The 15,972-nt window shown below is 44.3% G+C and overlaps 1 protein-coding gene across 1 annotated transcript; it reads left to right on the forward strand.

The window, feature by feature from the left end:
* The first annotated feature begins 8,609 nt into the window (after window positions 1-8,609).
* dusp6 (dual specificity phosphatase 6) lies at window positions 8,610-13,256 on the forward strand. Its single transcript, XM_024380077.2, has 3 exons — window positions 8,610-9,677; window positions 9,889-10,323; window positions 11,471-13,256. Exons 1-3 carry the CDS (start codon window positions 9,278-9,280, stop codon window positions 11,782-11,784), a joined length of 1,149 nt encoding a protein of 382 aa, XP_024235845.1. The 5' UTR covers window positions 8,610-9,277; the 3' UTR covers window positions 11,785-13,256.
* The last annotated feature ends 2,716 nt before the right edge of the window (window positions 13,257-15,972 follow it).

The following is a 15,972-nucleotide window of genomic DNA, read 5'->3' on the forward strand; positions in this document are numbered from 1 at the left end:
CTGCATGGTGCTGTGCTGTAGAGGGTTCCAGCGGGCCTGTTTGTTTACAGCTTCTCTCAGGGGAGGCCTTTCAACACAACACCACTTCCTGTTTTTATTAAGCCAGCGAGAATGAGAGAGCGCTGAGTAGCAGTGTTTCCCTCTGCAGTGCCCTGATGGTCCAAAACATATATTTTAACTGCTGTATTAATCACCATAGTGCCCTCAAAGCTCATCACTAAGCTAATGACCTTGGGACTAAACACCTCCCTCTGCAACTGGATCCTGCACTTCACTTCCAACTCCAGGTGGTAAGGGTAGGTTACAACACATCTGCCACACCAATCCTCAACACGGGGACCCCTCAGGGGTGCGTGCTAAGTGCCCTCCTGTACTCCCTGTTCACCCATGACTGTATGGCCAAGCACGACTCCAACACCATCTTTAAGTTTGCCAATGACACAACAGTAGTAGGCCTGATCACCGACAACGATGAGACAGCCTATAGAGAGGAGGTCAGAGACCTGGCATTGTGGTGCCAGGATAACAACCTCTCCCTCATGTGATCAAGACAAAGGAGATGATTGTGGACTACAGTAAAAGGCTGGCTGAGCACACCCCCATTCTCATCGACGGGGCTGTAGTGGAGCAGGTTGAGTGCTTCAAGTTTCTTGGTGTCCACATCACCAACAAACTTTCATGGTCCAAACACACCAAGTCAGTTGTGAAGGGGGCAAGACAATGCCTATTCCCCCTCAGGAGACAAAAGTTTTGGCATGGGTCCTCAGATACTCAAAAAGTTCTACAGCTGCAGCATCTAGAGCATCCTGACTGGTTGCATCACCACCTGGTATGGCAACTGCTCGACCTCCGACTGCAAGGCACTACAGAGGGTAGTGCGTACATCCCAGTACACCACTGGAGCCAGGCTTCCTGCCATCCAGGACCTCTATACCAGGCAGTGTCAGAGGAAGCCCTATAAATTGCCAAATACTCTAGCCACCTTAGTCATAGACTGATCTCTCTGCTACGGTTCGGCAAGTGGTACCGGAGCGCCCCCCCCCCCTCCATCCAGTGTCTGTGTTATTTTTCCCATTTTATTCTTTTATTTATGTTGGCCAGTCTGAGATATGGCTTTTTCTTTGCAACTCTGCCTAGAAGGCAAGCATCCCAGAGTTGCCTCATCACTGTTGATGTTGAGACTGGTGTTTTGCGGGTACTGAAGCTGCCAGTTGGGGACTTGTTAGGCGTCTGTTTCTCAAACTAGACACTCTGATGTACTTGTCCTCTTGCTCAGTTATGCACCGGGCCCTCCCACTCCTCTTTCTATTCTGATTAAAACCAATTTGCGCTTTCCTGTATAAGGAGTAGTACACAGCGTTGTACGGGATCTTCAGTTTCTTGGCAATTTCTCACAAAGAATAGCCTTCATTTCTCAGAACAAGAAGAGACTGACAAGTTTTAGAAGAAAGTGCTTTGTTTCTGGCCATTTTGAGCCTGTAATCGAACCCACAAATGCTGATGCTCCAGATACTCAACTAGTCTAAAGAAGGCCAGTTTTTTGCTTCTTTATTCAGAACAACCATTTTCAGCTGTGCTAATATAATTGCAAAAGGATCTTCGAATGATCATTTAGCCTTTTTAAATGATGAACTTGGATTAGCTAACACAACGTGCCATTGGAACACAGGAGTGATGGTTGCTGATAATGGGCCTCTGTACACCTACGCAGATATTCCATAAAAGAAACCTGCCGTTTCCAGCTTATTTCTGATCAATTTTAAGATATTTTAATGGACAAAAAAATGTGCTTTCCTTTCAAAAACAAGGACATTTCTAAGTCACTCCAAACTTTTGAACGGTAATGTACATATTACCCCAATTACCTTGACTAACGTGTGACCCCGCACATTGTCTCTCTACCGGTACCCCTTGTATATAGCCTCGCTACTATTATTTTATTGTTGCTGTTTAAATATTTGTTATTTTTCTATTTTGTTTCATTTTTGTGTTTTATTTATTTTTTAAGTTTATTTTTGTAAATACTTTCTTAACACTTATTTTTCTTAACTGCATTGTTGGATAAGGGCTTGTAAGTAAGCATTTCACTGTAAGGTCTACAACTGTTGTATTCGGCACATTTTGATTTGATTAAAATATGCACACATACACACCTTGACACGTATTTTTGTAGTGGTTCTTTGTTTATCGTAGTGTCAATAGTTCCAGCATTATGACCATAACATTGGCATGGCCACCTGCTTAGGCTGTTAGTTTTCACATATATATTTTCCATTCTACCATTCCATTCTGGGATTATTGTGTAACAAAATGGCCCCAAAAGAGAAATGGGAACCACACTACACAGTACATTACATGGGTTTAAATCTGGAATTGTGATAAGTGAAATAATCTGTCTGTAAACAATTGTTGAAAAAATTACCTCTCATGCACAAAGTAGATGTCCTAACCGACTTGCCAAAACTATAGTTTGTTAACAAGAAATTTGTGGAGTGGTTGAACAACAAGTTTTAATGACTCCAACCTGAGTGTATGTAAACTTCCGTCTTCAACTGTACATCCTTGTTACATTGAAAGTTACATACTCTGTTATTAACCCATATTTACATGATTCCCCTCCAGTTACCCTGAAATAATGCCTATGCAATGTAAAGTTATGCCGAAATGTGTTGAACACACAGAGGATGTTTCTGAACGCTGGATTTGAGGAGATGAAGGTTAGATTCCGGGGAGGACAGTGAGACTGACAGAAGTGGATCAAAGGAAGAGGATGTGGACACCCAGCAAAGAGGAAATCTTGCTCTCTTTCTCCGCACATACACACACAACCAACGCATACACACACTCGTACTGGCCCACCCCCATCGTGCATGACCCTTGACCTACTGGGTCTTTGTGAGAGCTATGCTCCTGTTTTACACATATACACACACACACACACCGGCGCAACAACAGACGGCCCCGACGCAGTGCAGAGACAGGGTGATGGGGCCAACTGATAAGAGTAGAGACGCCATTGTCTCCGGACTGCCTAGACTAGGGTGTGTGTGTGTGTGTGGCCTCTCACGAAACCGCATTGGTCACCCCACCTCTGCCTTAGAGCCGCAGGAAAGCAGAGTGGTGTGTGCGTGTGTGTGAGATTGTCAGGGGGACAGATCCTCATTCCATCCTATTACAGGAAGTGTGTCTGGTGTGTGTGCTGCCCTGTGGTTCTCCAGACCCCATGTTGTTCCTGTTGTCAATATGAAGGCCCCTGTATTTCCATTTGAATAGATGTGGAAAGAGCCCGCAACAGGGCCCTTCTCCACTATCAATCAGAACCTTGATCTCAGTCCCATCACCAGCATCTCAGGCTCCAACTGGAATATAAGGGCACATTTGGGCACATGGAAAATGGTGCCCTATTCACCTTGCTTGGGTCATAGATACTGTTATCTGAAATGTATGAGTTGTCACTGAAGTAAGTGCATATTATCAAATCAAAATCCAATCAAATGTGTATTTGTCACAACAGGGTGTAGGTAGACCTTACTCTGAAATGCCTACAAGCCCTTAACCAACAATGTAGTTTTAAGAAAAATAAGAGTTAAGAAAAATATTTACTAAATAAACTAAAGTAAAAAATAAAAGAGCAACAATAAAAAAAGAACAACAAGGCTATATACAAGTGGTACCGGTACAGAGTTGATGTTCGTGGGCACAGGTTCGTCGAGGTAATTGAGATAATATGTACATGTAGATAGGGGTAAAGTGACTGCATAGATAATAAACAGCGAATAGCAGCAGCGTAAAATAGTCTGGGTAGCCATTTGATTAGCTGTTCAGCAACCTTATTCCTTGGGGGTAGAAGCTGGTAAGAAGCCTTTTGGACTTTTACTTGGCGCTCCGGTACCGCTTGCCGTGCCGTAGCAGAGAGAACAGTCTATGACTAGGGTGGCTGGAGTCTTGGCAATGTTTATGGCCTTCCTCTGACACCGCCTGGTATAGAGGTCCTGGATGGCAGGGAGCTTGGCCCCAATGATGTACTGGGCCGTACGCACTGCCCTCTCTAGTGTCCTTGTGGTCGGAGGCCGAGCAGTTTCCATACCAGGAGGTGATGCAACCTGCTCTCGATGGTGCAGCTGTAGAACTTTTTGAGGATGTTTCTGTTTGTATGAGAGTAACATACATATTTGTGTGTGTATGTGTTTGCACGCCCATGTGTGTCTGTCTATTTGGGTAGGCTACTGCAGATTACATCATTGTTGTTAAAACAGGAGATAGACTGCAGTTGTTATCAACCAGTGACAGTAGTCTGACAGGTCTCTGTTGTTATCAACCAGTGACAGTAGTCTGACAGGTCTCTGTTGTTATCAACCAGTGACAGTAGTCTGACAGGTCTCTGTTGTTATCAACCAGTGACAGTAGTCTGACAGGTCTCTGTTGTTATCAACCAGTGACAGTAGTCTGACAGGTCTCTGTTGTTCTCAACCAGTGACAGTAGTCTGACAGGTCTCTGTTGTTCTCAACCAGTGACAGTAGTCTGACAGGTCTCTGTTGTTCTCAACCAGTGACAGTAGTCTGACAGGTCTCTGTTGTTATCAACCAGTGACAGTAGTCTGACAGGTCTCTGTTGTTATCAACCAGTGACAGTAGTCTGACAGGTCTCTGTTGTTATCAACCAGTGACAGTAGTCTGACAGGTCTCTGTTATCAACCAGTGACAGTAGTCTGACAGGTCTCTGTTGTTATCAACCAGTGACAGTAGTCTGACAGGTCTCTGTTATCAACCAGTGACAGTAGTCTGACAGGTCTCTGTTGTTATCAACCAGTGACAGTAGTCTGACAGGTCTCTGTTGTTATCAGCCAGTGACAGTAGTCTGACAGGTCTCTGTTGTTATCAACCAGTGACAGTAGTCTGACATGTCTCTGTTATCAACCAGTGACAGTAGTCTGACAGGTCTCTGTTGTTATCAGCCAGTGACAGTAGTCTGACAGGTCTCTGTTGTTATCAACCAGTGACAGTAGTCTGACAGGTCTCTGTTGTTATCAACCAGTGACAGTAGTCTGACAGGTCTCTGTTGTTATCAACCAGTGACAGTAGTCTGACAGGTCTCTGTTATCAACCAGTGACAGTAGTCTGACAGGTCTCTGTTGTTATCAACCAGTGACAGTAGTCTGACAGGTCTCTGTTGTTATCAACCAGTGACAGTAGTCTGACAGGTCTCTGTTGTTATCAACCAGTGACAGTAGTCTGACAGGTCTCTGTTGTTCTCAACCAGTGACAGTAGTCTGACAGGTCTCTGTTGTTCTCAACCAGTGACAGTAGTCTGACAGGTCTCTGTTGTTCTCAACCAGTGACAGTAGTCTGACAGGTCTCTGTTGTTCTCAACCAGTGACAGTAGTCTGACAGGTCTCTGTTGTTATCAACCAGTGACAGTAGTCTGACAGGTCTCTGTTGTTATCAACCAGTGACAGTAGTCTGACAGGTCTCTGTTGTTATCAACCAGTGACAGTAGTCTGACAGGTCTCTGTTATCAACCAGTGACAGTAGTCTGACAGGTCTCTGTTGTTATCAACCAGTGACAGTAGTCTGACAGGTCTCTGTTATCAACCAGTGACAGTAGTCTGACAGGTCTCTGTTGTTATCAACCAGTGACAGTAGTCTGACAGGTCTCTGTTGTTATCAGCCAGTGACAGTAGTCTGACAGGTCTCTGTTGTTATCAACCAGTGACAGTAGTCTGACATGTCTCTGTTATCAACCAGTGACAGTAGTCTGACAGGTCTCTGTTGTTATCAGCCAGTGACAGTAGTCTGACAGGTCTCTGTTGTTATCAACCAGTGACAGTAGTCTGACAGGTCTCTGTTGTTATCAACCAGTGACAGTAGTCTGACAGGTCTCTGTTGTTATCAACCAGTGACAGTAGTCTGACAGGTCTCTGTTATCAACCAGTGACAGTAGTCTGACAGGTCTCTGTTGTTATCAGCCAGTGACAGTAGTCTGACAGGTCTCTGTTGTTATCATTCAGTGACAGTAGTCTGACAGGTCTCTGTTGTTATCAACCAGTGACAGTAGTCTGACAGGTATCTGTTGTTATCAACCAGTGACAGTAGTCTAACAGGTCTCTGTGTTGTCTTTTCTGGGGTGTCTGGAACTTTCTCTCCATTAGTGGCCCACCAAAGGAACTTACAAGAAGTTAAATATCAGGAACAGCTCATAGTTAAAGATAAGCTGCTGCACTGTTCAGCCAACACACATTATCACACACACAGACACACACGCATTATCACACAGACAGACACACACACAGACACACACACATTATCACACACACAGACACAGACCCTCCCTCCCCAACCCTATCTGTACAGCGGCACAGCTCCAGTCCAGACCCCACAACTCCTAGATACAGGGAGCTTTTGTGAACGAACAAAGGATTTCCTGGTCAGTCAACAAGCACCCAGTGGCTGAGAAACAAGGAGGGCAAGTAGATTAACGGGAGGGAGGGAGGGAGGGAGGGAGGGAGGGAGGGAGGGAGGGGGGAGGGAGGGAGGGAGGGAGGGAGGGAGGGAGGGAGGGAGGGAGGGAGGGAGAAAGCCGTTTGGGATATAGAGGCTATAGAGAAAGAGGGAAGGGAGAGAGGGTGGATGGAGGAAAGGGGGCAGGGGGCATTTGTTCCTGAAAGAGAGAATGTATTTGAACCTGAAAGGAAATAGCTTGGCTCCATTCAGCCAGAGCACTGTCTACTAGGGGACTATTTGAATGTGACAGGGGGAAGGGCAAAGGTCTGCTGCTTCACATTTCATATGTTACCTGCTCTGAAAATGTACACACATGCCTCTGCCTGAGAGGATCCTGTGTGTGTGTGTGTGTGTGTGTGTGTGTGTGTGTGTGTGTGTGTGTGTGTGTGTGGATAGCCCTGTGCACTATTTACTCTAAAAATAGGATTATTTTGTTAAATTCTGTATATCAAACACAGACAGCTAAGGCAAAAGATTATCACTATTGTCACCATAACCTGGCATGTTGTGTTTTGTAATGACATTGTTATGAAGGCTTTTTAACAACTCAAGTCAACATTTAACAAGTCAAAATGTTTTTATTTATGTTTGAATTTAGGGAACTCTCCCTCTATTGTTCACTTACAAAAAAATGTATATGTTGTATAGTTAATATAGAAACATTCTTAGATATTAGAATCCTCTCCCTGCATATGGCGTCTGTTTTGTTGTTCCATTTTTTTTTGATTAGTTGGGAGGATTTTAGATGATCAAATAATCAGCCGCTATGGTTCATTGGAGTAGCCACATTCATTTGTGCAATGTTATTGGCAATGTATTTAGGCCTACACAAACTTGAAAGTGGAAGCGGGGAAGTAAAAATTCCGTATTAAGTTGCAAAGAAATATGCATTTATTGAGGTAATCATGTGTAGGAAAGTCCGTTGGAATGCCCGATTCCACCGCTGATTGGCCGATTCCACCGCTGATTGGCCTTCTAGTGTTTATTAATGGGACATAATTTAGATTTAGCACGGCCATTAGCGGGTCCAACGGATCGAACAGTTGCTTTTGATGACACAGTAAACGTTGGTTTCGTTATGACTGAGTCAAAACCACATGTGTATGTTATAATGCTGTAGATCCGGTTGACTGTAGTGCAATTGTGTGGTTTTGATGTAGTCTTTTAATTGTATGTTTGTTTTATCAGAGAAAGAGATCGAGAGAAAAATAGAGATTTTCATGATAAAATGGAAATTGCACCCACACAAAGCTCTGGAGCCGAAGGAGTAGTGTAACGAACGGATAAAAATAGACCCAGACGAGAGGTGCTATAGCATCCAACCCACGCACTTCTGCTTCAGAAAACCAACATATTTATTAATCCTCTGTGGTTGAATTTACACGGGCAGCCCAATTCTGATTTGTTTTACTAATTGGTCTGTTGACTAATCAGATCAGCCCTGAAAAAGAGCTTATGTGAAAATATATGATGTGATTGGTCAAAAGACCAATTATTTGGGAAAAATGATCAGAATTGGGCTGCCTGTGTAAACGCATTCTGTGTAGCCTAGGCTAGCATTATAGGCCTACCTACTGCAGGTGCACTTTTGGCACGGATACTGGAATTAAGCATGCATTATGAACAGCCTTTCGCGCCCAATATGCCTACATTGGAATCTACTTTATAAAGCATGTTCATTTAGAAGACCAAATTAATTGCAATATATTAATTAAATAATTACATCCTTTAACATTTTATGGAATCATAAAATAGTTTATTTAATTGACAAAAATTACAACAATGAAAAATAAATACATTCACTGGGATTCCAAAATTCAATCGTGCCTCCTGTCCCCAAATAAATTGTCTCTAAAACTCTGCCTCCCCGTGCAATAAACTTGTCATAGCGCAACTTTGGCATTAAGAAATCTGAGCACAAGGTAGGATCCCCCTCTACGCACTAAAGTAATAGCCCTCTCCTTCCTTCCCCTGCAGTGCCACTTCTGTTTGTTTGAACTCACTTTATCCGGAGCGGAAATTCTTTGCTTTTTTTTTGTGAATGACAAAGTTATTAACAATTCATCACCACAGTCCGTTCCACCCGGCACCGTTTCCAGGGCGACGACTGCTCGGCACCCTCTGATTGGCTGGCCGATATAATGTATCCATTGAAACGCCTCGGGTTTGTAACCATTCACTACTTTGGCGCTGCAGAGAGCACATCGACGAACCAGTGTCGACAAGAACAAAATACGCTTATTCACAACGAGAACGTTGGGAATAGACGACAACAGAATACATTATTGGAAATGCAAGTGCTTTGCATCTGTAACTGAACTGCAATCAATCCCTCTTATTTAAATTTTTACAGAAGAATAATATTTTCTATGCGAAAGCGGCAGTTATATAACACGAAGACAACGTCTGTGCTGGCCAGTGAGTCATTGATAAATACATGGGACATTCTTCACGCAGCTGCATGAATGAAGTGTTACTGCTAGTGTAGGCCTATAGGCAATCTACAGTCGGATATTTAAGAAACAATCTTGTTTTGTTGATTTCGTTTCAAACTAGGCCTACAAAACAGCCACGGTCGTGAGAAAAACAATATATAATTTTTAATTTCTTAAATTATTCCAGAATATATTTTATCTCGATCAGTCTGCGTTGCCGTTTCTTCAATGATCCAGTCCTCATAACGTTCTGTTGTTGTGGACGTTTTTTTGCGGTAGCCTAAAAGGGACCAAGCACATAATTTTCCTGCAGTGAAGTGACAATTGTTTTTTGTTGCTAAATGCTCGACAAGCTCAAGCCCGTTCAGTTCGAATCGGTAATGGCTATCAGCAAGACCGTGGAGTGGCTGCAGGAGCACCTCAAGACGCGCAAAGACTGCCTGTTGGTAATGGACTGCAGAGCGCAGGAGCTATACGAGTCCTCGCACGTCGAAACGGCGATTAACGTGGCCATCCCGAGCCTGATGCTCCGGCGGCTGAAGAAGGGCAATCTTTCCATCAAGTCCTTGCTCTCAAACGGCGAGGACCGGGAGAGATTTGCGCGGAGGTGCAAGACGGATACCATTGTGCTATATGACGAATACAGCAGGGAATGGAACGAAAATGTCAACGGGGGCTCGGTGCTGGGCTTGCTCCTGAAGAGGATGAAAGACGAGGGCTACAAGGCTTTTTACCTTGAGGGTGAGTTTAGTTATTCTTTCCAGAAGCACACATTTCACACTAAAATGTAGGCCAAATTTGGTGAATAATAATGAATAAGTGATATTTTGGGTGCAATTTTGCGCAAAAACGCATAGGATAATGCAGGTGTGTTATGTCACAACATAGAGTAGCCGAGGCCTGTTTTTAATCAATGGATTTGTCTAACACTATTATTTAATTCATCTTACAGGTGGTTTCAGCAAATTCCAAGCCGAGTTCCCTGCCCAGTGCGAGACCAATCTGGTCGGCTCTTTCAACAGCAGTTCTCCTACGGCCCAGGTGCTCGGCCTCGGGGGGCTGCGGATAAGCTCAGACTCCTCGGATATCGAGTCCGACATCGACCGAGACCCGAGCAGCGCCACAGACTCAGACGGCAGTCCCCTCTCCAACCCCCAGCCCTCCTTCCCAGTGGAGATCCTCCCGCACCTCTACCTGGGCTGCGCCAAGGATTCCACCAACCTGGATATTCTGGAAGAGTTTGGCATCAAGTACATTCTGAACGTGACTCCCAACCTGCCCAACATGTTCGAGAACGCAGGGGAATTCAAGTACAAGCAGATCCCCATCTCAGATCACTGGAGCCAGAATCTGTCACAGTTCTTCCCAGAGGCCATTGGCTTCATAGGTAAGCACAATACCTTCTATTCAAGCACACTGATAGCTCTCAAATTATATTTTACACACAACAATTTATTTTAAGGTGCAGGGTTAATATGTATATAAAGCAGACTTATTTTACATCACCACAGAATGAATTGAGGCTAATAAATGTAGTTGTATATTTACGCCTATATAGCAGTGATTGGCCTAGCAAGTGAAAGAAAGCCACAGGCCCACAGCACAGACATCTTATTAGTAAGATATCTTCATATCACCAGGAAGTTATTTAGTTATTGTTGTGCACTTTGGATAATAGGTGTCCTTGGGTACTTTCTTATTAAGTCAGTTAAGGAGGGATTTACAGAGGGAACAAGATTCATGCTGTTGTGCCAAGCAGAGAAATACTATTCTAGCTGTATGGTCCGTACTATAAACTGCTCCCAATTACAATGATTAAACTTCAATGGAATACTTCCAGTCTGCTTTTTTGTCTGCAGCCGGGGCCTAGCTTACCCCCAGCCTTGTGTAATTGTAATACAAAGGCCTGTGTGGAAATTGGAGAGGGGGAGGGAGGGGGTCATTTGAACACAACAGGAAGGAAGCGGCCATTGAAAGTAATCTAGGACAGTGCAGCGATGTTTTCCTTTCACAAAGAGAGCCATTTACAGGCTCTGTTGACATCCTGTAAGCCCTGACAGGGTGCCCTCATGACTCCTACGTTTACACGCCCAAATGGCACCATTGTCAAGTAACCGGGCCGGCTGAAGAATGACTTGATAGAGCGTTAATAGTACATTTCCAAGTTGTGGTACTCCTGACCAAATGAAAGAATGTCGGCTCTGTTTATGCGCAGAGTACCAGACCGCAGCCGTTTGTCGATTGACGTGTGTGGGAGACTGTTACGATCATTTCAGACTTCTGCTGCTTAAACGTGGAAATGGTCCAGTCAATGTTGACTACAACCGATTAGCATTTAGGACTACAGCATTAACATTAAGTCTACTACTTGAATGTGACTGTTGTTTCCCTTACACTAGTCTCTTCACAGTAGGCATTTCTCATTTTCAGAATATCTATCTGTTTTGTGTGGCTGTGTTTTCTCTAAATACAAATGATGAATATCTGACAAAAGTATGTAACTCGTTCTTCCTCTTTGTTCCTGTCCTTCTCAGATGAGGCTCGCGGTCAAAAATGTGGCGTCCTGGTCCACTGTCTGGCCGGCATCAGCCGCTCCGTGACGGTAACCGTAGCCTACCTCATGCAGAAGCTCAACCTGTCCATGAACGACGCCTACGACATCGTCAAGATGAAGAAGTCCAACATCTCGCCCAACTTCAACTTCATGGGCCAACTCCTGGACTTTGAGCGCACCCTGGGCCTGAAGAGCCCCTGTGATAACCGGGTGGTGACCCCCACACAACCTCTGTACTTCACCACCCCCACCAACCACAACGTCTTCCAGCTGGATCCCCTGGAGTCCACGTGAGGCAGCACCACCATCACCCCCTTACTGGCTCAGAGGTGTAATGAAACCTCATGAAACGCTGAAATGTTTCTCTACTTTATTTCCATCACCTGTTGTGACACGGTGACATCATGCCGTTGTTGACACAGTTGGCTTGAGGTGACAGCTGCCAAGCATGGACTCTGAAGGGGGCACGTGGTCGATCTGCCCGAGGGCTCACAAACAGCTGCTGCAAAAATGGGGACAAATAAAGAAAGAGAGAGAAAAGAGGGGGAAGCGAAAGAAAGACAAAGCACATTAACTTTCTAGAACCATATATTGCTATTGGACTCGATGAGGTTTTTGCCTAAAAAAAATTCTGCCAATGCTTTGAAAGAGACGTTAAGTGATCTGATGGTCATGTGTACGTTTAGCTTCACGACGAAAGGCTGGTGTGCCAAAGAGACATGATTGTTCTATCTGAACATATATATGATTCTAAATACTTTTTTGTTTTTTGGGCTAGCACTTGCACCTTCATAATTTTTTGGGGTGCATATTACTTGTCTTCTGCGAAGACTTGCCTGTTTGGGGTTGAAACATCCCCGGTTAGACGGCACAGTGTATTGAACTCGATTTTACATGTGTGGAGTCATTTTAATCATTTATACAAGTGTATATATCTTAATATAAAAGACAATACAGTAAAGTCTTGTTCTTGTCTAGTATATACCCTTTGCAACAAGTGGGTACTGATTATTATTTTTTAAATCTTATTTCATGTAAGCCAACCAACTGTATATTGATCAGTATCTAAGTTTATTATGCCAAAAAATGTACGAGGTTTTCCAAGAATCGTAAAATTGTGTATATGTGTAATATATATCATATTTGCTTTAAATGTAATTTCAGCCAACAGGCGTTTTTTGCCCCCACCCTCACACAAATCAGTCACCTTGGTTGTATGCCTTAGTTCTGTACATAGATGTGTTATTGTGCATTAACCCTCAAAGGGCTTTCCCCGAGCTATGCTTTCACCTTCTATCACAATTCTACCTGAATTGAACCATAGCAAAAATAATTCTACAACAAATCACTGAAACTGTCAGTGCATGCCTATGTTAAGAAACGTGAGTTGTAATTTGTTAAGTTTGGTGGAAATACCTTTAATGAAGCCAATTTAAGATGGCTACTTTCTGTTGGTGTTTAGTGAGGAACAATTAGGGTTAATGCAAGTGAATGCTTATCTGTGTTCAAGGCTTACAAAGTCTGGGAGATGTTAACAAAAAAAGGAGGCCTTGCCTTTTCAGGGAAATTCTGTGCAATGCAGTTTTTTGTTGTTTTAGAAAATAATCAAAATTATGGGTTAGATTTGGCTTTCTCTCATTCCTGAGAGAAGAACTGTCGGTGGGAGAAGCCATCTTGGTTTCAACCCTCACCACTCCTCAAGTCCACACTCCTGTCTTACGAATGTAAAGAAATGATAAGTTATTAATAAATTACTATTTTCTCTACTTCCTTCTAACAATGTCTTTCTTAATTTCTCGACAGTTTGTAGTAGTTTTTCACACAGTGTTCAAACAGTGGTCAGGTCACACAGTGACATATTTACATAAGTATACTTCCAACTCCTCGGTTAGACCAGTTCCACTTTAACCATCTGACATACTGTGTGTGTGTGTGTGTGTGTTTTCATGACAATTATCAGCCAGATGACTAAGAAGGAGCCATTCACAAACATATGGCTGTCCTTTAACCACAAAGGTTGGGACATCTAGTCCCTGAAATGCAGCAGTTGTCCAATACAAATAGCAATTAACACATTGTCACACCCCCAGAGTTGTATGACATGTCTCTGTCTGCCACGTTATGCTCTTTTGGTTAACGTCCAAAATGTGACTGAACATGTACATAGAAGTACACACAGTGATTCCGGTCACACTGACTGACTGAATGATTGACTGACTCACTGAACAACTGGTTTTTCCAGGTATTCCCAGGTTAGGGCTTTTGGGTACACACACACATATATTCCCTGAGGCACTTCCTGAAGGCGATGGCCTTTGAGCAAAGCAGCCCATCAAAGGGAACAAAGTCCCTAAACATAATGTTACCTGGCACTGGATGGCGTGGTGTGGTGCGCAACGCCAACTGCAGTTCTCACGCAACGCCAACTGCAGTTCACATCTTCAAATCATGACATGTCGGTGGAGTGACTGTATCACGCACGCACGCACGCATAGCCACACACATATACACATCCAGGTTAATCTGAAAACAAGGCATCACAAATTCTATCAGCATATCGATTGTGCTACCAGGGCTGGCAAAACCCTAGACCACTGTTATTCTAACTTCCACAACGCATTTAAGGCCCTCCCCCCCTCCCTTCGGAAAAGCTGACCACGACTCCGTTTTGTTGCTTCCAGCCTATAGACAGAAACTAAAACAGGAAGCTCCCGCGCTCAGGTCTGTTCAACGCTGGTCCAATCGGATTCCACGCTTCAAGATTGCTTTGATCACGTGGACTGAGATATGTTCCTCATTGCGGCGAGCAACAACATTGACGAATACGCTGATTCGGTGTGCTAGTTTATTAGCAAGTGCATCTGTGATGTTGTACCCACAGCATCTATTAAAACATTCCCCAACCAGATACCGTGGATTGATGGCAGCATTTGCGCAAAACTGAACTTGCGAACCACTGCTTTTAATCAGGGCAAGGTGACCGGAAACATGACCGAATATAAACAGTGTAGCTATTCCTTCCGCAAGGCAATCAAACAAGCTAAGTGTCAGTACAGAGACAAAGTGGAGTCGCAATTCAACGGCTCAGACACGAGAGGTATGTGGCAGGGTCTACAGTCAATCACGGACAACAAAAGAAAAACCAGCCCCAGCCAATGTGAGTAAAACATTTAAACGCGTTAACCCTTGCAAGGCTTCAGGCCCAGAAGGCATCCCCGGCCGCGTCCTCAGGGCATGCGCAGACCAGCTGGCTGTTGTTTACAGACATATTCAATCAATCCTTATCCCAGTCTGCTGTCCCCACATGCTTCAAGAGGGCCACCATTGTTCCTGTTCCCAAGAAAGCTAAGGTAACTGAGCTAAATGACTAATTGTAGCACCTTCTTCCGATCTAAATGTAGCACTCACTTCCGTCATCATGAAGTGCTTTGAGAGATTAGTCAAGGACCATATCACCTCCACCCTACCTGACACCATAGACCCACTCCAATTTGCTTACCGCCCCAATAGGTCCACAGATGACGCAATCGCCATCACACTGCACACTGCCCTAACCCATCTGGACAAGAGGAATACCTATGTAAGAATGGTGTTCATCGATTACAACTCAGCATGTAACACCATTAGTACCCTCCAAACTCACCATTAAGCTCGAGAACCTGGGTCTCGACCCCGCCCTGTGCAACTGGGTCCTGGACTTCCTAACTGGCCGCCCCCAGGTGGTGAGGGTAGGTAACAACATCTCCACCCCGCTGATCCTTAAAACTGGGTCCCTACAAGGGTGCGTTCTCAGCCCTCTCCTGTACTCCCTGTTCATCCACGACTGCGTGGCCATGCAAGCCTCCAACTCAATCATCAAGTTTGCAGACAACACTACAGTGGTAGACTTGATTACCAACAACGACGAGACGGCCAACAGGGAGAAGGTGAGGGCCCTCGAGGTGTGGTGTCAGGAAAATAACCTTACACTCAATGTCAACAAAACTAAGGAGATGATCATGGACTTGAGGGAGCAGCCCCCTATCTACATTGACGGGACAGTAGTGGAGAGGGTGGAGAGTTTTAAGTTCCTCGGCGTACACATCACGGGCAAACTGAAATGGTCCACCCACACAGACAGTGTGGTGAAGAAGGCACAGCAGCGGGTAGTGAGGTCTGCACAACGCATCACCAGGGGCAAACTACCTGCCCTCCAGGACACCTACACCACCCGATGTCACAGGAAGGCCAAAAAGATCATCAGGGACAACAACCACCCGAGTCACTGCTTGTTCACCCTGAAAAACAGTTTCTATCTCAAGGCCATCAGACTGTTAAACAGCCATCACTAACATTGAGTGGCTGCTGCCAACACACTGACTCATCTCTAGCCACTTTAAGAATGAAACATTGATGTAATCAATTTATCACTAGCCACTTTATATTATATCATGTTTACTTACCCTACATTACTCATCTCATATGTATATACTGTACGCTATA

This window comes from Oncorhynchus tshawytscha, linkage group LG19 (genome assembly GCF_018296145.1).
Source record: "Oncorhynchus tshawytscha isolate Ot180627B linkage group LG19, Otsh_v2.0, whole genome shotgun sequence".
NCBI lineage: Eukaryota > Metazoa > Chordata > Actinopteri > Salmoniformes > Salmonidae > Oncorhynchus > Oncorhynchus tshawytscha.